General features: G+C 45.4%; 2 protein-coding genes and 1 non-coding gene across 3 annotated transcripts; all 3 read right to left on the bottom strand.

The window, feature by feature from the left end:
• Positions 1-817: 817 nt before the first annotated feature.
• LOC118425197 lies at positions 818-2,633 on the bottom strand. The gene has a single exon (XR_004832288.1). It is a non-coding gene; the product is annotated as a small subunit ribosomal RNA (ribosomal RNA).
• A 3,758-nt stretch (positions 2,634-6,391) lies between these two features.
• LOC118424244 (alpha-N-acetylgalactosamine-specific lectin-like) lies at positions 6,392-7,294 on the bottom strand. The gene is made up of 3 exons (XM_035832784.1): positions 7,087-7,294; positions 6,586-6,978; positions 6,392-6,420 (listed from the first exon to the last, which is right to left on the bottom strand). The coding sequence occupies exons 1-3, from the start codon at positions 7,292-7,294 to the stop codon at positions 6,392-6,394; spliced, it is 630 nt and encodes a 209-aa protein (XP_035688677.1).
• A 618-nt stretch (positions 7,295-7,912) lies between these two features.
• On the bottom strand, positions 7,913-11,663 carry LOC118424243 (C-type lectin domain family 3 member A homolog). The gene is made up of 3 exons (XM_035832783.1): positions 11,558-11,663; positions 11,029-11,295; positions 7,913-8,085 (listed from the first exon to the last, which is right to left on the bottom strand). The coding sequence occupies exons 1-3, from the start codon at positions 11,661-11,663 to the stop codon at positions 7,913-7,915; spliced, it is 546 nt and encodes a 181-aa protein (XP_035688676.1).
• Positions 11,664-22,080: the final 10,417 nt, after the last annotated feature.

Genomic DNA, 22,080 nt, shown 5'->3' with positions numbered 1-22,080 from the left:
CGTTGAAAGGGCGCCGAACGAGCGGAAGGGCTGGGGGTCGCTCCGCGAACCGGGACCCGCCGCGAAGACCGCTGCGCCCCCTCAGCATCACTGACGGCCGGCCGGACACGGCTTTGGACGCACGGAGGGGTCGATTGCGCCCGCCCTTCTCTTGAAGACCTCGGGGAGTGTAGCATCCGGTCGAGACCGCCGGTGGCTGGCCGGCGGCGACCGAGACGGCAGTCCTCCCCTCTGCCCAAAGGAGGCCTTGGACCGCGGGACGCCCGCTCGAAGTCCGACGCTTAAGGGTAGGTCACTCGTCCGCAAGATGGATTGCATCGAGTCAGAGACCGAAACGCCACGCCGGGGTGCCGGGGAAGGGCCGTCTCACCTAGGCCCCGCCGTGAGACTAAACCGCGACCCCATTCCGCGCAAACCCGCGACGCGACGCCCCTCCGCCAGGATATAGGTGCTCCCACTTTCGCTCGCCCGCCCAAGACTTTTCGCGCCGGGAGGACCTGACTCCGTCCTCGACCGGGCTACTCGGGGCGGCTCGCTGGTTGAGTCTGGGGAACGACGGGCGCGCACTCAAGGCGCCCGACCAACGTTCCAAGGGAGCTGCCGGGTCCCGCCGCCAAGCGGGTCGGCCTGGGCGCTCCTGGCTCTCCGCCCGCGCTCGACGACGTCGAGCGATTGACGCGAGAGCACCGTCGGAGCGCCACCTTGTCGAGGCGGTAAGGAAGAGAGAGGGTCGGAGCTGGAGGCCAGGGGCACCGCCCGCTCCTTGCCACGAAGTGTTTTGCAAGTAGACACGCGAGTAGTGTCTGCTTCGTTTCGGTAATGATCCTTCCGCAGGTTCACCTACGGAAACCTTGTTACGACTTTTACTTCCTCTAAATGGTCAAGTTTGATCGGCTTCTCGGCGCTCCTCCAGACCGTTGCCGGCCCGAGAGGGGCCGATCGACTGACCTCACTAAACCATTCAATCGGTAGTAGCGACGGGCGGTGTGTACAAAGGGCAGGGACGTAATCAACGCGCGCTGATGACACGCATCTACTGGGAATTCCTCGTTCATGGGAGATAATTGCAATCCCCGATCCCTAGCACGAAGGCGGTTCAGCAGGTTACCCGCACCTTTCGGCGAAGGCGAAAAACTCGCTGATGCCTTCATTGTAGCGCGCGTGCGGCCCCGGACATCTAAGGGCATCACAGACCTGTTATTGCTCCATCTCGTCCGGCTTACTGCCGGCTGTCCCTCTAAGAAGTTGCGGCCGATCGCACGGGATCGCCGAACTAGTTAGCATGCCAGAGTCTCGTTCGTTATCGGGATTAGCCAGACAAATCGCTCCACCAACTAAGAACGGCCATGCACCACCACCCACAGAATCAAGAAAGAGCTCTCAATCTGTCAATCCTTACTGTGTCCGGGCCGGGTGAGTTTCCCCGTGTTGAGTCAAATTAAGCCGCAGGCTCCACTCCTGGTGGTGCCCTTCCGTCAATTCCTTTAAGTTCCAGCTTTGCAACCATACTTCCCCCGGAACCCGAAAACTCAGGTTTCCCGGGAGCTGCCCATCGGGTCATCGAAGTAACGCCGACGGATCGCTGGTTGGCATCGTTTATGGTTGTGACTAGGGCGGTATCTGATCGCCTTCGCGCCCACAACTTTCGTTCTTGATCAATGAAAACATTCTTGGCAAATGCTTTCGCAGTGGTTCGTCTTGCGGCGATCCAAGAATTTCACCTCTCCCGCCGCAATACGAATGCCCCCGTCCGTCCCTCTTGATCATTACCTCACGTTCCGAAAACCAACGAAATAGAACCGAGGTCCTATTCCATTATTCCATGCACCACTATTCAGGCACCAGGCCTGCTTTGAACACTCTAATTTTTTCAAAGTAAACGCTCCGGCACCCCGAGACACTCAGTTAAGAGCACCAAGGAGAATCCGGCAGGGAGGGCCGGGACGAGCGGTGACACGCCTCGCGGCGGACCGCAAGCCCGGCCCCAAGATCCAACTACGAGCTTTTTAACCGCAACAACTTTAATATACGCTATTGGAGCTGGAATTACCGCGGCTGCTGGCACCAGACTTGCCCTCCAATAGATCCTCGTTAAAGGATTTAAAGTGTACCCATTCCAATTACGGGGCCTCGAAAGAGTCCCGTATTGTTATTTTTCGTCACTACCTCCCCGAGTCGGGAGTGGGTAATTTGCGCGCCTGCTGCCTTCCTTGGATGTGGTAGCCGTTTCTCAGGCTCCCTCTCCGGAACCGAACCCTGATTCCCCGTCACCCGTTGCCACCATGGTAGGCACAGAACCTACCATCGAAAGTTGATAGGGCAGACATTCGAATGATCTGTCGCCGGTGCGAAGACCGTGCGATCGGCTAGGTTATCCAGAGTCACCAAAGGTACCGGAACGAACTCCGGGTCGGTCTTGGTCTGATAAATGCACGCCAGACCGTGAGGTCGGCGCTTCTTCCGCATGTATTAGCTCTAGAATTACCACAGTTATCCATGTAGGATGTGACGATCAAAGGAACCATAACTGATTTAATGAGCCATTCGCAGTTTCACTGAGACAGTTTAAACTTGCACGTGCATGGCTTAATCTTTGAGACAAGCATATGACTACTGGCAGGATCAACCAGGTAGCGAGGAAGCCCTGGCGGCAGGGCGGGCGGGCAAGTCGCGGGCCGCCGGGAGACGCGCACCGAGGTGCTGCCTCGACCGGCCGGCCGCGCGCCCAGCACCGCCGCCGCCAAAGTCCATCGCTGCCGTGAGATGGGAATGCGCAGCGGTGCCGCAAACCCTCGGGAGCCTGAGCGCAGAACTCCCGGCCACACCTGACCGTTGCTTCCCTTCAACGCCCGAGCCGTCCCCGCGAGGGAACGGTCCCGCACTCTCACGACCGACGCGTCCGCCGAGAAGGCGGACGGCCGGGTCTCGAACAGCCGAGTCCGCAAGGCGTACTCGCACGCAGACGGAAGGGGCGAGCCGTCGCCGTTGAGCCCCGACTGGCGGGACTCGGGCGCTGCCTCCGCGGAGGCTGGCCCTGGCGCTCGTTCCGGACGCCCTCGGCACGGCCGTCCTCGCCCGCAGGAGCGAAGGAACGACCGCCTTCCAAGCCGGTTGCGACCTCTGGCTGCATCCCGCGCGGGGAGTGGCAGCCTGGTCGGCGGGGTAGCATAACGACTGGCGAGAGAGTGTGCGATTGCTCGCCGCCGTTTCCCGAGCTAGTCAAAAAACGACCACTCTCTCAAGGTAGGCTGAGCATCCCACGACATGGTCAGACACCCTGTAGAGCACTTTTTTGAAAAACCACCGAAAGACGACCACGGGGTGGGCCTCGGCGCCCGGTGACAAATCCAACCGAAGCCTGCACTTACCCATCCCGGTCCAACCCCCCGACCGGAGACGGGCACGGGGTGGGCCCCGGAGCCAAGTGACAAATACAACCGGAGCCTGCACACACCTATACCGGTCCACCCTGACCGGAGACGGGCACGGGGTGGGCCTCGGAGCCAAGTGACAAATCCAACCGAAGCCCACACACAACCATCCCGGTCCACTGGTCTTCACATTGGAAGAGTCCAGTGAGATGGGAAAGCGAACGCTACCAGCCAATGCGAGCCGTCACCGTCCAGCCCCCGGTGCCGATTGACAAATCCAACCGAAGCCCACACACAACCATCCCGCTCCACTGGTCTTCACATTGGAAGAGTCCAGTGAGATGGGAAAGCGAACGCTACCAGCCAATGCGAGCCGTCACCGTCCAGCCCCCGGTGCCGATTGACAAATCCAACCGAAGCCCGCACACAACCATCCCGGTCCACTGGTTGTCACATAGGAAGAGGCCAGTGAGATGGGAAAGCGAACGCTACCAGCCAATGCGAGCCGTCACCGTCCAGCCCCCGGTGCCGATTGACAAATCCAACCGAAGCCTACACACAACCATCCCGTTGCACCCCGACCGGGGCCTGCCGCCGAAATCCCCGGACGCCTGCGCGGTCTCGGGGACCTGTGCGACACCGTTAGGATCGTTCTCCGACGCCTGCCCGGCCCGGGGCCTCATACACTGCGATCGCAGTCGGGCGGGACCAGGGGCTCACACCGCCCGCCGGCGGCACTGCCTCCGCCCGGTAACCACCACGTTATGCCCGAAGGACCCGCTAAAGTCACCGGACAAGCCCACCTTTTCTCCGTGCGGGAATCTTCCCGGCACCACCACGGACCGTGTCGAGCAAACCAGGTCTCGCTAGCCCCTTGCAAACGCCCGGTATGGACGGAGCAAGGCCAACCTAGTCAAAAAACGACCACTCTCTCTTATGGTAGGCTGAGCGAGTCACACCTTGGTCAGACACCCTAGAGAAATCCGAACGTCCCGGGACCGGGCATTGCCGCATATCGCCGTGCAGCTGGTGGGCCCTGGACCTTAGATTCAACATTCGTTAACGGTTCAGTCCCTTCCTCGCCCCGAGAGGGACCTCGAAAGGCTTCTCCCATACTTAATACATGTACAGAAACATCGGACGAGCGCAGTCTCTTCAGGCGCTCCCGTGACGGTGCCTTGGCGCATACCGCCGTGCAGCCGACGGGTCAGGGACCCGCAAGGCACCGGCCCTTAGCCCCTCAGCCCCTAACTGGCCCGGGGCGGTCTCCACCGCGACCGGTTTCCGGCGGGACCAGGGGCTCGCACCGCCCGCCGGCGGCACTGCCTCCGCCCGGTAACCACCACGTTATGCCCGAAGGACCCGCTAAAGTCACCGGACAAGCCCACATTCTCTCCGTGCGGGAATCTTCCCGGCACCCCCACGGACCGTGCCGACCAAACCCGGTCTCGCTAGCCCCCTGCAAACGCCCGTTATGGGCGGAGGAAGGCGGACCTGGTCAAAAAGCGACCACTCTCTCTTATGGTAGGCTGAGCGAGTCACACCTTGGTCAGACACCCTAGAGAAATCCGAACGTCCCGGGACCGGACATTGCCGCATATCGCCGTCTAGCTGGTGGGCCCTGGACCTTAGATTCAACATTCGTTAACGGTTCAGTCCCTTCCTCGCCCCGAGAGGGACCTCGAAAGGCTTCTCCCATACTTAATACATGTACAGGAACATCGGACGAGCGCAGTCTCTTCAGGCGCTCCCGTGACGGTGCCTTGGCGCATACCGCCGTGCAGCTGACGGGTCAGGGACCTGCACGGCGCCGTCCCGTCCGTCCGTTGACCGCTCAGCCCGGAACGTCGGGTCGGGCCCTTGCTACCGGCGACCTGCCGACACGGGCCGGACCTGTCGAGACGAGCTCAGGATCGCCGTTTCACACAAACTTCCCGGCGGCTTTACTTTTGGCCCATTCCGGCCCGGCATTAAACTGACTATTGCACCGTATCACATTTTTTCTCGGCAACCTTTTCCTGGACTCCAAATAGAATCCACGTATGACTGCCAAAGAGATAAAATTGCGTGTTAGCATGAATTGAAATGCAATGTGAAAAATACATGAAAATGATAAACAGTGTAACACGAACTGTTTTTTGTCTTTTTCCAGTGCAAATTTCACTGTCTATGGAAGGTTTTAGATGGTTAAATAGAACAAAAAAAGGGAATATAAGTGACAGATTGCTTTTTGCAAGTCCGGACTTGGCTCCGGACATTTAGTTTTTTTTTTTACTTGGACCTAAACATTTTAGATCCAATTCTAAGTCCGGGCTTTGGTACGCACCACTAGTGTGTGTGTGTGTGTGTGTGTATGTGTATGTGTGTGTGTGTGTGTGTGTGTGTGTGTGTGTGTGTCTGTGCGAGTGCGTGTTGTTCGTATCAGTGCCCATGTGTGTGCCTGGGTGTTTGTTTTGCGCAAATTATTGTGCAAATCCTAATGAAACACATTTACCAAAAGTGTTGTCAACATCCATTAACATTATAACTCAATACAGCTATACTTCTGATATAGTCTTGACCCTAGTGAAGCTCCAAAAGAGACATTTTAATAAAATTGCTGAATTACTATGAATTAAGCTTTTCCACATGATATACAGATTTTCCAAGTTTGAAGCACCCATAAACATATGGCGTTGACTTCTGCATCTAATACGCCATTCCATACAAATGTGAATAAAACAGAAAGATGTTTAAACACCCATATTGTACTTAGGCTTAAGATTGATTAAAACAGTGCAATTTCATTTTCTAGTACTGAATAGTGCTTCAGTAATTGTGTTTAATTCCTAATCAACAAAGTTTAAGTAACATCGATAACAAAACTTGCTATTTGGCCCATTGGCTTTACTCCTGATGTTAAGTATTCAACTTGCTATTTGGCCTAAAAAAAAACTCCTGCTCCTGAATAGGAGGTTACCGTGGTCGGTCGAGTTGTATTGCCATTTGTCGCAGAACCATCGTAAAGTATTGGTGAGAGTTCAGCCTGCCACCTCTGTGCATCTATGTCCTGGCAAGGAATAAATAACGTTAGCATATTGAAAAAAGAAGACTTTTGGGGTCCTAACTGTAAAGACAAATGATACATATTTGATACATATTTTCATCAAATATTACTTTTCGAGTTAACAGAGGGGAATGACTTGGAAAAAAAACAGACTTTTAAATAAAGCACCTGGATTAACTTGGCAGATGAAGCGGAAAATCAAGTCGCATGAGAAGTTGTACCACTTGTCTTTCCGGACACTGCTTGCGCCGGACACAACACAATCGCCATGACCATCCGGTTCACCCGGGCCCCACGGGCTGTACGCCCCTAGTGCAGAACCATCAGCCCACTCAAATCTTCCTTCTTCATGTTGATCTTGCAGGCCGATGAAGAACAAAGTGTCTCCCCTTATGGACGTGTATAAGGAGATCAGGAAGGCATTGGTCTCAGCATCTCGGGGCATGGCGAGGGTGCCGCCATCTTTGCGACAGGTTGCAGCTGCTTCGTTAAAGGGCTCACGAGTGTTGAAGACCTTGTAGCAGATTCCACGCCACAGTTGGTAACCATTGGGACAAGATACTGGGGAAAATTGTCCTCTTAGTAGAAGAAAAAGCTTTTTTTCAGAAAATCCATTTTTTTCTAATGGAAAAAAGAATCTTTAAGTCGGTATAATAAGAAACATCTTACCTTGCTCCCGAAGACATGCCTCCAAGACTGCTGATCTGTTTTTCTCGATGTCCATGTTGCGTTTCAGGTCGTCAACAGTGTTGGACAGTTGGGACACATCATCCATGTCGCGTTTCAGGTCGTCAACAGTGTGGGACAGTTGGGACACATCATCCATGTTGCGTCTCAGGTCGTCAACAGTGTGGGACAGTTGGGACACATCATCCATGTTGCGTCTCAGGTCGTCAACAGTGTTGGACAGTTGGGACACATCATCCATGTTGCGTTTCAGGTCGTCAACAGTGTCGGACAATTGGGACACATCATCCATGTTGCGTTTCAGGTCGTCAACAGTGTTGGACAGTTGAGATATTTCCTATAAACGATTTCTCAGTGCCAAATATCATTAAGTACACCAAGGAAAAGCGGTAGCATCTTAACGTTAGCGACCTTTCAGAATCGACGACAATTTTACCAATATGCAATTAAAATGCAACGAAATGAAAAATAAAACATTTTTTAACAAATTGAAATTTGATTATCATCATCTCTAGTTGGGGTTTCAAATCCAAAGGTACATTCATGGAATATGTTTGCAATCTTTGTCGTTTTGAGATGGGTGAAATTAGTAAAGGTTTTATTTAAACAAATGAATTTTGTCCATCCTTATGCATCGGAAGACACCTAGTTCTAGGTAATCTAGACTAAACATCTGAAAAGTCACAGGTAAGAAGACACATGTGTTAACGGATTACATATGAGAATTCTGTCGTTTCTAAAGATTTTCAAAATTAGGATTTTTGCACAGTTTCCATAGTCATGGAAGTTCATGGATGTTATTTTTTGTCTAGTATGGCACAAAATAAAATACCTCTTTATAGATAAACACCATCACGACGAGTCCCACGATGATCAGGGTTGCCACCACAGCAGTAACGCCCACGATGCAGCCACGGTAGGACCGAACGAAGTCACGAATCACACGACGACGGCCATTTGTTCCACCAGGATACGTGCTGTCTGAAAAAAACAAGGAGCTATTCTGAACTATATACCTTATTTTTCTGGAGGAAGTGTTTTCAAATCTGAAGTATAGTTTTCAATAAGATGATTGCCAGACATTAAAGTCAGTTTTTGACCCAAAGTATTAAGTAAAAAAACGAAGCTGATAATGTTATGAATTTCTAAAGATGCAGAATGCAGAAACATAGTATAAAACTAATTTTAGATTCAAAGATCAAACAATTTTTCTCATTGTCGCCTCAGTTGACGTTGAAATTCGATCGAAAGGTCTTATTGGCGCTATAATGTTTAAACTGGCTGAAATTCCTCTGGAGGGTACTAAGGCTAGGGTATCAGAGACCAGAAGATCAATACATAGTTAGTGGCGATAATCTCAGGGCAAAATTTACTCGGCTTGAAAAATTCTCGAAAACAAGCTTCAACTACCTGTAGACATGGCCGCTGTGTCAGGTGGATTAACATAACGCCTGTTGCTACTGTTATCAGCACCCTCAGTGGTTGGTTCTCCCCGTAGCTTTGCACGCTGCAGTCGGGCCTGTCGAAATGTTGACAAGATGTTCACTGCGTCGGCTTCTTCATACGTGTCTGAAGACAATTCTATTCCTTCTCCCCTCTTAATATTAGAGACGTTGCCATGGCGGCCACGCCCATGCCGACCACTCTGATGGTCAGCAGGTGTTGGGGTCTGCGGCCCACTGGTTTGACTGTTGCCGGGCCCAGAGACAGGGGACCGGACCGGCTGTGCTTGTTCGTACATTGTACTGTTCTGACAAACAACGTTTGAGCAGCTAAAAGCTCTTATAGATGCTTGAATATAACAAAATGATGTCACGATTAGTCTGAAGAAGCGATGTTGTCTTTGCCCTTATAAGGAAAGACAAGCGGGCTGTGGCGCAGTGCGAATGGCATTTTGTTTTTCAACAAGCGAACACGTCAACCTACGCAAGAAGGCAGACAAATCGAAGTTAACCCTTCAAAAGGTACGTGAGAGCTTGCCAAGTTTAGTTGCTGAACATACGTGTTTTTTTTTAAATATTTACTACTCTTGCTGCCTCCTGTAACAAAATGATATTACCATGAGACGCGCTGACATGCACACATTCTCCGTTGCTATTCTTTAAAATGCCATAAACCTACCTAAATCCTTCACTATTTGTTGACACACCAATTAAGAGACATATTTCCGTCAATATTTCATTCTCTATTGTTAAACGATGCCCACATGCATTTCTCTGTGGGTATGACTAGGACATGGATAACTTGGTAGTCCAGGTACAACAAGGAAAGCAGTAGAGATGAGAACTTGGTCTAGCCAACGTTTATGTCTTTAATTTTGAATGCAATAAAACTTTCTTATAACAACTCCTTCATGAATGATAATGATCACCCTCATGGCTATGCCTCTGTCTGCCAAGCTGTCTCCCTTTATCTCTCTATCTCGATTATTATCGATCTATTTATAAAACATTTGCTATGGGCTGGACGCCGTAATACAAAGAGCACACATAAATTGTCTTATATTACACTTGTAAAACCATCGAGAATAAAGTAATTTTCCGTTGAAATAAAATGTTTCATAAAACCATCTAATAGAATATGCCCAATAGTGTCACGATAACTCCATCTCAGGCTAAAAATCACTAGCACACATGCTCAGTTCTGCGCTATCCAAGTGCAATGATAGGCTGTCTTATATCAAATCATGATTGCATACCAGCACATAATATTCAATAGCGTTTTATTGAAGTAACGGACGAAATAAAATGTATGTGTACCTTTTAGACAGTTTTATTTTAGTACATTTTAGTTTAGCCAACGTCAGTTACGTGGACAAGGTGTATGATATAGCTGATGTTAGTTCTTATGGGTCTATCATTTCTATGTGTCTCTCTCTGTCTTTCTGTGTGTGTATGTGTTGTTCTTGTTTGTATTTGTGCGCATGTGTACTTGGTTTGTTTGCTTTGTGCATGTTGTTGTAAAACCCCTAATGAGACACATTTGCTAAAAGTGTTCTTGGTCAACAGCCATTAACATTATAACTTAATTCAGCATCAATCATCACTTCTGCTATAGTCTTGACCCTAGTGAAGCTCCAAAAGAGTCATTTTACTTCTACTATAAATCAAGCATTTCCACACTACATATAGATCTTCACAGTTTTAAGCACTTAGATACATATGACGTCGACTGCTGTATCTTATACGCCATTCTGTACAAATTTTGATAAGACAGGGAATTTCTAAAAATATTGAACTAAGACTCGAGATTGATTGAAACAGTGCAATTTCATTTTCTAGTACTGAACTGCTTCAGTAATTGTGTTTAGTTCTCAATCAACAAAGTTTACATAACATCGAGACGAAACTTGCTATTTCGCCCGTTGGCTTAACTCCAGGTCATGAGTGGGTAGCACCGGTGGTTGGTCTAGTTGTATTACAGGCATTTCTCTGTGCGTATGACTAGGACATGGATAACTTGGTAGTCCAGGTACAACAAGGAAAGCAGTAGAGATGAGAACTTGGTCTAGCCAACGTTTATGTCTTTAATTTTGAATGCCATAAAACTTTGCAAACTTTGGTGGTTGGTCCAGTTGTATTACTGTTTTTAGCAGAACCATCGTAAAGCATTGGTGAGAGTTCAGCCTATCAACTTTGTGCACCTGTGTCCTGGAAGAAATGAAATACGTTAGCACATTGAATGAAATAAGAAGAATTTTAGGGTTTATCTAATTGTAAATTCAAATAATTACTTGGATACATTTTTCATCAAATACTACTTGTCGAGTTACCAAGCAAGAATGACAAGAAGAAATTGTACTTTTAAATGAAGCACCTGGAATAGCTTGGCAGATGAAGTGCCACCTCGTGTCGCATTTACAGTTGAACCACTTCCCAGTCCAGTAACTTAAAGAGACACAATCGCCTCGACCATCCGGTTCACCCTGAGCCCACGAGTTGTACTCCCCTAGTGCAGAACCATCAGCCCATTCAAATATCCCTTCTTCACGTTGATCTTGCAGGCCGATGTAGAACATAGAAGTGTCTCCCCTTATGGAGATCAGGAAGGCGTTGGTCTCAGCATCTCGGGGCATGACGAGGGTGCCGCCATCTTTGCGACAGGTTACAGCTGCTTCGTTAAAGGTCTTAGCAGTGTTGAAGGCCTTGTAGCAGATTCCACGCCACAGTTGGTAACCATTGGGATAAGATACTGGGGGGGGGGCATTGTGCTCTTAGTAGCAGTAAAGGCTGACAGCTCAATATAAAAACGCTCTGATCGCACTACACAAATGTCAATTCCTTTAATTGATAAAAGATCTCCTGCCTACAAGTGGTGTATGTTTTTGTATTTATACGTTCCATAGTATACTGGATACTTCAGTTCAGATTTAAAACAAGACACTAACATTTACGATTTTTTTTTTCTAATGGAAAAAAGAATCTTTAAGTCGGTATAATAAGAAACATCTTACCTTGCTCCCGAAGACATGCCTCCAAGACTGCTGATCTGTTTTTCTCGATGTCCAATTTGCGTTCCAGGTCGTCAACAGTGTCGGCCAGTTGGGACTCATCATCCATGTTGCGTTTCAGGTCGTCAACAGTGTCGGACAGTTGGGACATGTCATCCATGTTGCGTTTCAGGTCGTCAACAGTGTTTGACAGTTGGGACTCATCATCCATGTTGCGTTTCAGGTCGTCAACAGTGTTGGACAGTTGAGATATTTCCTATAAACGATTTCTCAGTGCCAAATATCATTAAGTACACCAAGGAAAAGCGGTAGCATCTTAACGTTAGCGACCTTTCAGAATCGACGACAATTTTACCAATATGCAATTAAAATGCAACGAAATGAAAAATGAAACATTTTTAAACAAATTGAAAGTTGATTATCATCATCTCTCGTTGGGGTTTCAAATCCAAAGGTACATTCATGGAATATGTTTGCAATTTTGAGATGGGTGAAATCAGTAAACTATAGGTTTTATTTAAACAAATGAATTTTGTCCATCCTTATGCATCGGAAGACCCCTAGTTCTAAACATCTGAAAAGTCACAGGTAAGAAGACACATGCGTTAACATATGAGAATTCTGTCGTTTCCAAAAATATTTTCAAAATTAGGATTTTTGCACGGTTTCCATACTTATGAAAGTTCATGGATGTTATTTTTTGTCTAGTATGGCACAAAATAGAATACCTCTTTATAGATGACCACCATGACGACGAGTCCCACGATGATCAGGGTTGCCACCACAGCAGTAACGCCCACGATGCAGCCACGGTAGGATCGAACGAAGTCACGAATCACACGACGGCCATTTCTTCCACCAGGATACGTGCTGTCTGGAAACAACAATGAACTATATACCATTTTTTCTGGTGGATGTGTTTTCAAATCTTAAGTAAAGGTTTCAATAAGATGATTGTCAGATATTAAAGTCAGTTTTGACCCAAAGTATTAAGTAAAAAATGAAGCTGGTAAAGATATACAGTAACAAAGATGTATGGCATGAAATAACATGCTATAGAATTATTTTTAAAGATCAACTGTCGCTCCAGTTGAAATTCGATCAATAAATCTTGGTGCTATGTAATATTAAGACTGGATAACATTCATCTGGAGGTTACTCGGGAGAGGATATGAAAATAACAGCATATGCAATCAAATTATCAAAGACCAGAAGATCAAGACATATAGTTAGTGGAGATAATCTCAAAGTAAGACCTACTCAGCTTGCGAAAAACTCCTGCGGTACATTCTTAACAAAAGAATGAAAAAAGAACAAAAACAAGCTACAGCTACCTGTAGACGTTGCCGCTTTGTCAGGTACGTTGACATAACGCCTGTTGCTACCGTCATCAGCCCCCTCAGTGGGTGATTCTCCCCGTAGCTTTGCACGCTGCAGTCGGGCGTCTCGAAATGCTGACGAGAAATTCACAGCCTCGGCTTCTTCATACGTGTCTGAAGACATTTCTATCCCTGTTCCCCTCTTAATATTAGAGACGTTGCCATGGCGACCACGCCCATGCCGATCACTCTGATGGACAGCAGGTGTTGGGGTCTGCGGCCCGCTGGTTTGACTGATGTCGGGCCCAGAGACAGGGGACCGGACCGGCTGTGCTTGTTCGTACATTGTACTGTTCTGACAAACAACGTTTGAGTAGCCTAAAGCTCTTACAGATACATGAATATAACAAAATGATATCGCGATTAGTCTGCAGATGCGATGTTGTCTTTGCCCTTATATGGTAAAACAAGCGGGATGTGGCGCAGTGCAAATGGAATTTTGTTTTTCGACAAGCGAACACATCAACCTACGCAAGGAGACAGACACATTTGAGTTAACCTTTCAAATATTACGTGATAGCTCGCAAAGTTTAGTTACACTTTTTTTCGTATTTTCGACTCTTGCTGCCACCTGTACAAGCTGATGCTACCATTGCAGACACGCCGACATGCATACATTCTCCGTTTTTATTGATTAACATGCCATAAATACACATGTCTTCTTCACTGTTTGTTAACACACCCATTGGGAGACATGTCTCTCTCAATATCTTATTCTCTATTGTTAAACAATGCCCACGTGCATTTCTCTGTGGGTATGACAAGGACATTAAAAACGTAGTAGTCCAGGTAGAACAAAGAAAGCGGTAGAGATGAGAAGGTGGTATTGTTTACATTTATTTCTTACTTTACATTGGAATGCATTACAAACTTATCAGCACGACTCCTTTATGAAAAATAATAAGCATTCAATAATACACTCTTTTCTCTATATGTCTGTCTCTGTCTGTTGAGCTGTCTCTCTATCTCGATTAAATTAGAATCGATCTATCTTTAAGCCAAAAAAAGTTACTCAAGCAACTGGATATGGTTTTGAAACTGTCAGACGTTTCGGATAGAATCCACTATCCTTCGTCAGTGACACTGAAGAGATCTGGAAGAAACAGGTCTTTTATACTCTAACAATTTCAGATGTCCAATAGGAAAGGTTGTATACATGTAAGACAATTCAGACTGAAGACAATTTGGATTCCAAAGAAAACAAAGCTAAGCCAAAGTCAAGCTGAAGACAATTTGGATTTCAAAGGATAGCAAGGCTAAGACACAGTTAATGCAAATGAGTCAATTAGCTCCTGTTGTTTTAGTTACAGGAGACACCACCTACAACACAACCAAGGACATTCCTTCAACCTCCAATCTACCGACATCCTAGACCGTGAAGCCCGCTGGTTTGAACGGGGACTTAGAGAGGCCATATATGAGAGAATATACAATCCCTCCCTCAACAGAAAAGGGGGGCTACGTATGGAACTTTCCGGCACTTGGGACATAGCACTACCCCCCCCCCCCACACACACACACACACACACCAACAAAACTTTTAGCTCCTGTAACTAAAACAACAGGAGCTAATTGACTCATTTGCATTAACTGTGTCTTAGCCTTGCTATCCTTTGAAATCCAAATTGTCTTCAGCTTGACTTTGGCTTAGCTTTGTTTTCTTTGGAATCCAAATTGTCTTCAGTCTGAATTGTCTTACAACCTTTCCTATTGGACATCTGAAATTGTCTTCATTCATAGAAGAAATTACAAGACAAAAAATTGAGAACGAGAACTTCAATCAGGCTGAAAATCACTAGCACACAAACTCGGTTCTCCCTGGTATCTCGGTCCTCGGTGTATATGGTGTCATAACGCCTGGTCCTTTGCTATAACCACCGAATAAAACCGAGTGAGCGAAGTGAACGAGGTGGTCTTTATGAGGTGGTTATAGCAAATGACTAGGCGTTATGACACCATGTACACCGAGGAACAGGCCGGTCATTAACGTTATTATCATATAGCCTACCCAAACTTGCAAACTCCTGTATGATGCATAGATCCCTTGGTACTATTCGTGTGAATTCCTTTGTTGAATTTCTGAAAATTCACGTGCACATTTGTTCTTTGGTACATACATTTGTAAAGAGATTACAGCTTGCATTTTGAAACCAAAATTTCCACAGAAAATATTCGAAACAAGGCAGTCTTTGGCCTTTTAGAACAACAAAACTCGTTATTAATGTTAACAGAATGAGCCATTCCCCTTGCAGTCTGTACGTATTCCCTTTGCTCTGGCATATGCTTCGCTCCTTTTGATTGGCCAATTCCTGCATATCCCTTACTATCTTCTAATTGGTCGGAATGAATCGACACCGGTCGATTTGCATCGACACTGGTGCCGGTGTTGATACAAATCGACACCGGTGCCGGTGTCGATTCATTCTGAGCAATCAGAAGGAGCCATACACACCGGCCTGGCCTAAATCTATGTGTTACGTCATAAACAACGTGAAACGGGGCCTTCTGATTGGTTCGCGGCCACGGTACTGAATTACTATGAATCAAGCTTTTCCACATTACATACAGATCTTCGAAGTTTCAAGCACCTGTATACATATGACTTTGACTTCTGCATCTAATGCGACATTCCGTGCAAATGTGACTAAAACAGGGAGATTTCTAAACACCCCAATTGAAATAATGCTCAAGATTAATTACAATGGTGTAATTGCATTCTCTAGTACTTCAGTAATTGTGTTCGATTATCAGTCAACAAAGTCTAAATAACATCGAGACAAAAACATGCTATTTGGCCCATTGGCTTTACTCCAGATGTTGAGTATTCAACTTGCTATTTGGCCTAAAATAACTCCAGCTCTTGAATAGATAGTAACGAGTTGTATATTTGCAGATTCATCGTAAAGTATTGGTGAGAGTTCAGCCTGTCACCTTTGTGCACCTGTGTCCTAAAAGAATTGAAAGACGTTAGCATATTGAATGAAATAAATAGATTTTTAGGGCTTATCTAACTGTAAAGGCAAATGATTACTTCGATACATTTTTTTCATAAAATAACACCTTTCGAGTTAACAAGTGAGAATTACTTCAAGAAATTGTACTTTTAAATGAAGCACCTGGAGTAGCTTGGCAGATGAAGCGGAAACTCATGTAGCAATAGTGGTTGTACCACATGCCTTTCCTGAAACCGCTTGCGCCGGTGCCGTACACAACGCAATCGCCAGTACCATCCGGTTCATCCTGGCCCCGCGAGTTGTACGCCCCTAGTGCAGAACCATCGGCCCACTCAAATCTTCCTTCTTCACGTTGATCTCGCAAGCCGACATAGAATCGAAGATCGTCTTCCCTCACGGACTTGTATAAGGAGATCAGGAAAGCGTTTGTCTCAGCGTCTCGCGGCATGGCGAGGGTGCCGCCATCTTTGCTACAGGCTGCAGCTGCTTCGTTGAAGGGCTCACGAATGTAGAAAGCCTTGTAGCAGATTCCACGCCACAGTTGGTAATCTTTGGGACAAGATACTGGGGGAAAGTGAGCTATTAGTAGCAGAAAAAAAACTGACAGCTAAAGATAAAAACTTTCTGATCGCATTACGCAAATGTCAATTCTTTTCCTTGATATAAGATCTCCTGCCTACAAGTAGTGGATGTTTTCGTATTTGTACGTTTCATAGTATAGTAGAATTCGTCAGTGCAGCTTTAAAAAACACTGCCAATTACGATTTTTTTCTAATGGACAAAAGAATCATAATATTAAGTCAGTATAATAAGAAATATCTTACTTGGCTCCCAAAGACATGCCTCCAAGACTGCTGATCGGTTTCTCTCGGTGTCCAATTTGCGTTTCAGGTCGTCAACAGTGTCGGACAGTTGGGACACGTCATCCATGTTGCGTTTCAGGTCGTCAACAGTGTCGGACAGTTGGGACACATCATCCATATTGCGTTTCAGGTCGTCAACAGTGGCAGACAGTTGAGATATTTCCTATAAACGATTTCGCAGTGCCAAATTTTATTAAGTACACCAAGGAAAGGCGGTAGCACCTTAACGTTAGCTTTCTGAATCGACGACAGGAGAATTTTACCAATATGCAATTAGAATGCAACGAAATGAAAGTGAAAGAATTTAAACAAATTGAAATTTGATCATCAACAATTCTAGTTAGGGTTTCAAAACCAGAGGCCCGTTCTTAGAATATGTTTGCAATCTTTGTCGTTTTGAGATGAGTGAATTCAGTAAACTATAGGTTTCATTTAATATAAAAAAATGTATCCAATCCTTATGTATCGGGCCACCCCTCGTTCCAGGTAATCTAGACTAAACATCTGAAAAGTCACAGGTAAGGACACTTGTGTTAACGGATTACATATAAGATTACACCAATGAGACACACCACACCAGGGACTGGCCGGATTCAGAGTTTAATGGAAGACCAATAGGGAACTCTGATGGGCCCCAGAGAACCTAGGCCGCAAGAGAAACGAGGCAAGGGTAGGGAGAGGAGGGTGGGTCGCGAGAGGCGGTGTTTTGCCTCCGGTTGTGTTTGGTTGGTGGCCCCCTGCGAGCTCTCCCTGGGAGCAGTGCGAGGCCATTCACTCTCGGGTGCAATCCCCTGGGATTCCGCCCGGGGCGCTATCCCACCCAGAATTCTGTCGTTCAAAAAGATTTTCAAACTTAAGATTTTTTGCACAGCTTCCATAGTAATGAAAGTTCGTGAATGTGATTTTGACACCTTTTTTGTACGAATTTGGCACAAAATAAAATACCTCTCTATAGATGAACACCATGACGACGAGTCCCACGGTGATCAAGGTTGCCACCACCACAGCAGTACCGCCCACGAGGCAGTCACGGTAGGACCGAACGAAGTCACGAAGAACACGGCGGCCATTTGTTCCACCAGGATACGTGCTGTCTGGAAAGAAACAAAAACTTTGGAGCTATTCTGAACTATGTCATCTTTCTTGAGAAAGCGTTCTAAAATATGAAGTATAGGTTACAATAAGATGATTTCCAGAGATCAAAGTCAATTTTTGACGCAAAGTATGAACAAAAAAAAAGTTGATGAGGTTTTGATTTTATAAAGATATATGCAGAAACGTGCTATGAAAGTAATTTTAAAGATCAAATGTCACCCCAGTTGAAATTCGTTCAATAGTACTTGGCGCTAAAATATTTAAGTGGCTGAAATTCCCCTGTAGGGTACTCGGTCTATGGTAACAGGATAACAGCATATGCAATTAAGCTATCAAAGATTAGAGGATAAAGACATAGTTAGTGGCGATAATCTAAGTGCAAAATTGATGCAGCGTGCAAAAAAAACTCCAAAGGTATATTCTAAACACGAAAACAAGTGAAAGCTACCTGTAGACATGGCTGCAGTGTCAGGTACATTCACGTAACGCCTGTTGCTACTGTCATCAGCCCCCTCAGTGGTTGGTTCTCCCTGTAGCTTTGCACGCTGCAACCGGGCCTCTCGAAATGTTACCGAGATATTCACAGCCTCGGCTTCTTCATACACATCTGAAGACATTTCTAGCACTTCTCCCCTCTTTATATTAGAGACGTTGCCATGGCGGCCACGCCCATGCCGACCACTCTGATGGTCAGCAGGTGTTGGGGTCTGCGACCCGCTAGTTTGACTGATGTCGGGCCCAGAGACAGGGGACCGGACCGGCTGTGCTTGTTCGTATATTTCTACTGTTCTGACAAACAACGTTGGAGCAGCCTAAAGCTCTTACAGATACATGAATATAGCAAAATGATATCGCGATTAGTCTGGATATTTGACGTTGTATTTGTCCTTATACATACGGAAAGACAAGCGGGCTGTGACGTAGTGCAAATGGCATTTTGTTTTTCAACAAGCGAACACGTCAACCTACGTCAGGAGGCAGACACATTTGAGTTAAACTTTCAAAAGGTACGTGATAGCTCGCAAGTTTAGTTGCTGAACACACTTTTTATCATATTTTCGACTCTTGCTGCCACCTGTACAAGCTGGTGCTACCATAGCAGACACGCATACATGCACACATTCTTCTTTGCTATTGATTAACATGCCATATACACACATATCTACTTCACTGTTTGCTGACATGCCAATTAAGAGACATATCTCCGTCCATATCTCATTCTCTATTGTTTCACAATGCCCACATGCATTTCTCTGTGGGCATGACTAGGATATGGACATCTTTAGTAGACCATGTAGGACAACGTAAGGTAGAGATGAGAACGTGGTCTTGCTAACATTAAATTTTTACTTAACTTTGGAATGCAATACAAACTGATCATCACAGCTCCTTAATGAATAATGAGGATTATCCAATGGCACACTCTTTTCTCTATGCCTGTCTCTGTCTTCGAGCTGTCGATCCATCTCGATTGAAATCGATCTATTTTAACATTGTACATTAATACAAGTAAAAGTTCAGACATAAAGAGTCCTACATTATACTTGAGATTGAAAAAAAATTCTATTGAAATAAGATATATCATAACACAATTATCCATGGTGTCTTTGTATTTGTGTGCATGTCTTTGCTCGGAGTCTTTGTTTTCATATCATTGTGAGAACCGTAATGAAACACATCTATAAAAAGTGTTCTTTGTCAACAGCCATTGAATTAGAACTCAAAACAGCATTAGCCACGACTTCTGTTGCGGTTTTGACTATAGTGAAGCTCCACAACACATTTCACTGATACTGTGAATCGAGCTTTTCTTCATTACATACAAATCCTCCAAGTTTCACTCACCTGCATATGACCTCAATTGCGGTATCTTATCCGCCATTCTGGACAAATGTAAATAACGCAATGAGATGTCTAAATACCCGTATTGAACTAAGACTTAAAATTAGTAGAATAAGTGCAATCGTATTCTCTAGTACTGAATTGCTTCAGTAAATGTGTCTCTTTACTTAGTCAACAAGGTTTTTCATAACATCGAGAGAAAAACGTGCTATTTGGTCCGTTGGCTTTACTCCATCTGTTGAGCATGCAACCTGCTACTAGGCCTAAAAAACATCCAGCTCTTGAATAGGTAGTAACCGTGGTTGGTCGAGATGTATTGTAATTTGGCGCAGAACCGTCGAAAGCATCGGTGAGAGTTTAGCCTGTCACCCTTTTAGCCTGTCGCCTCTGAAAGGAATGATCGACGTTAGCATATTCAATAGCATAAGAAAAATTCTAGGGTTTATCTAATTGTAAAGACAAATGATTACTTTGACACATATTTTCATCAAATACTACTTGTCGAGTTAACAAACGAGAATGACATGAAGAAATTTAAATTCTAAATGAAGCACCTGGAATAGCTTGGCAGATGAAGCGTAAACTGTTGTAGCAATAAAAGTTATACCACTTCCCACTCCAGTAACTTGCGCCTGAAGAAACGCAATCGCCTCGACCATCCGGTTCACCCTGGGCCCACGAGTTGTACTCCCCTAGTGCAGAACCATCAGCCCATTCAAATCTTCCTTCTTCACGTTGATCTTGCAGGCCGATATAGAATAAAGAAGCGTCTTCCCTTATAGACGTGTATAAGGAGATCAGGAAGGCGTTGGTCTCAGCATCTCGGGGCATGGCGAGGGTGCCGCCATATTTGCGACAGGTTGCAGCTGCTTCGTTAAAGGGCTTACCAGTGTTGAAGACCTTGTAGCAGATTCCACGCCACAGTTGGTAACCATTGGGACAAGATACTGGGGAAAAGTGTTCTCTTAGTAGCAGAAAAAGCTGACAGCTCAATATAAAAACGCTCTGATCGCACTACACAAATGTCAATTCCTTTAATTGATAAAAGATCTCCTGCCTACAAGTAGTGTTTGTTTTCGTATTTGTACGTTTAATAGTATACTGGATACGTCAATTCAACTTTGAAAAAAGACACTGCCAATTAAGAAGTTTTTTTTTTTTTTTCAAATGGAAAAAAGAATCTTTAAGTCGGTATAATAAGAAACATCTTACCTTGCTTCCGAAGACTTGGCTCTAAGACTGCTGATCTATTTTTCTCGGTGTCCAATGTGCGTTTCAGGTCGTAAACAGTGTCGGACAGTTTTGACACATCATCCATGTTGCGTTTCAGGTCGTCAACAGTGTCGGACAGTTGGGACATGTCATCCATGTTGCGTTTCAGATCGTCAACAGTGTTGGACAGTTGGGACATGTCATCCATGTTGCGTTTCAGGTCGTCAACAGTGTTGGACAGTTGAGATATTTCCTATAAACGATTTCTCAGTGCCAAATATCATTCATATCAATCATAAATATAAAAAATCACCAAGGAAAGGAGGTAGCATCTTAACGTTAGCGACCTTTCAGAATCGACGACAATTTTACCAAATAATAATATTATACAATTCAAATGCAACGAAATGAAAAATGAGAGATTTTAAACAAATTGAAATTTAATTATCATCATCTCTAGTTGGGGTTTCAAATCCAAAGGTAAATTAATGACATATGTTTGCAATCTTTGTCATTTTGAGATGGGTGAAATCAGTAGACTATAGGTTTTATTTAAAAAAAATTAATCTTGTCCATCCATCGGAAGACCCCTAGTTCTTGGTAATCTAGACTAAACATCTGTCAAAGTCACAGGTAAGAGGACACATGTGTTAACGGATTACAGATGAGAATTCTGTCGTTTCCAAAGATTTTCCAAATAAGGATTTTTTCACGGTTTCCATAGTCATGAAAGTTCATGGATGTTATTTTTTGTCTAGTATGGCACAAAATAAAATACCTCTCTATAGATGACCACTATGACGACTAGTCCCACGATGATCAGGGTTGCCACCACAGCAGTAACGCCCACGATGTAGCCACGGTAGGACCGAATGAAGTCACGAACAACACAACGGCCATTTGTTCCACCAGGATACGTACTGTCTGGAAACAACAAGGAGCTATTCTGAACTATATACCTTTTTTCTGGTGGATGTGTTTTCAAATCTTAAGTAAATGTTTCAATAAGATGATTGCCAGAGATCAAACTCAGTTTTTGACCCAAAGTATCAAGTAAAAAAATGAAGCTGATAAAGATATACAGTAACAAAGATGTTTGGCATGAAAAAACATACTATAAAATTAATTTTAAAGATCAAATGTCGCTTCAGTTGAAATTCAATCAATAAATCTTGGCGCTA

The sequence above is a fragment of the Branchiostoma floridae genome, chromosome 10, assembly GCF_000003815.2.
Source record: "Branchiostoma floridae strain S238N-H82 chromosome 10, Bfl_VNyyK, whole genome shotgun sequence".
NCBI lineage: Eukaryota > Metazoa > Chordata > Leptocardii > Amphioxiformes > Branchiostomatidae > Branchiostoma > Branchiostoma floridae.
Note: the sequence above shows the minus strand (reverse complement) of the source record. Positions and strands in the feature narration are given on the sequence as shown.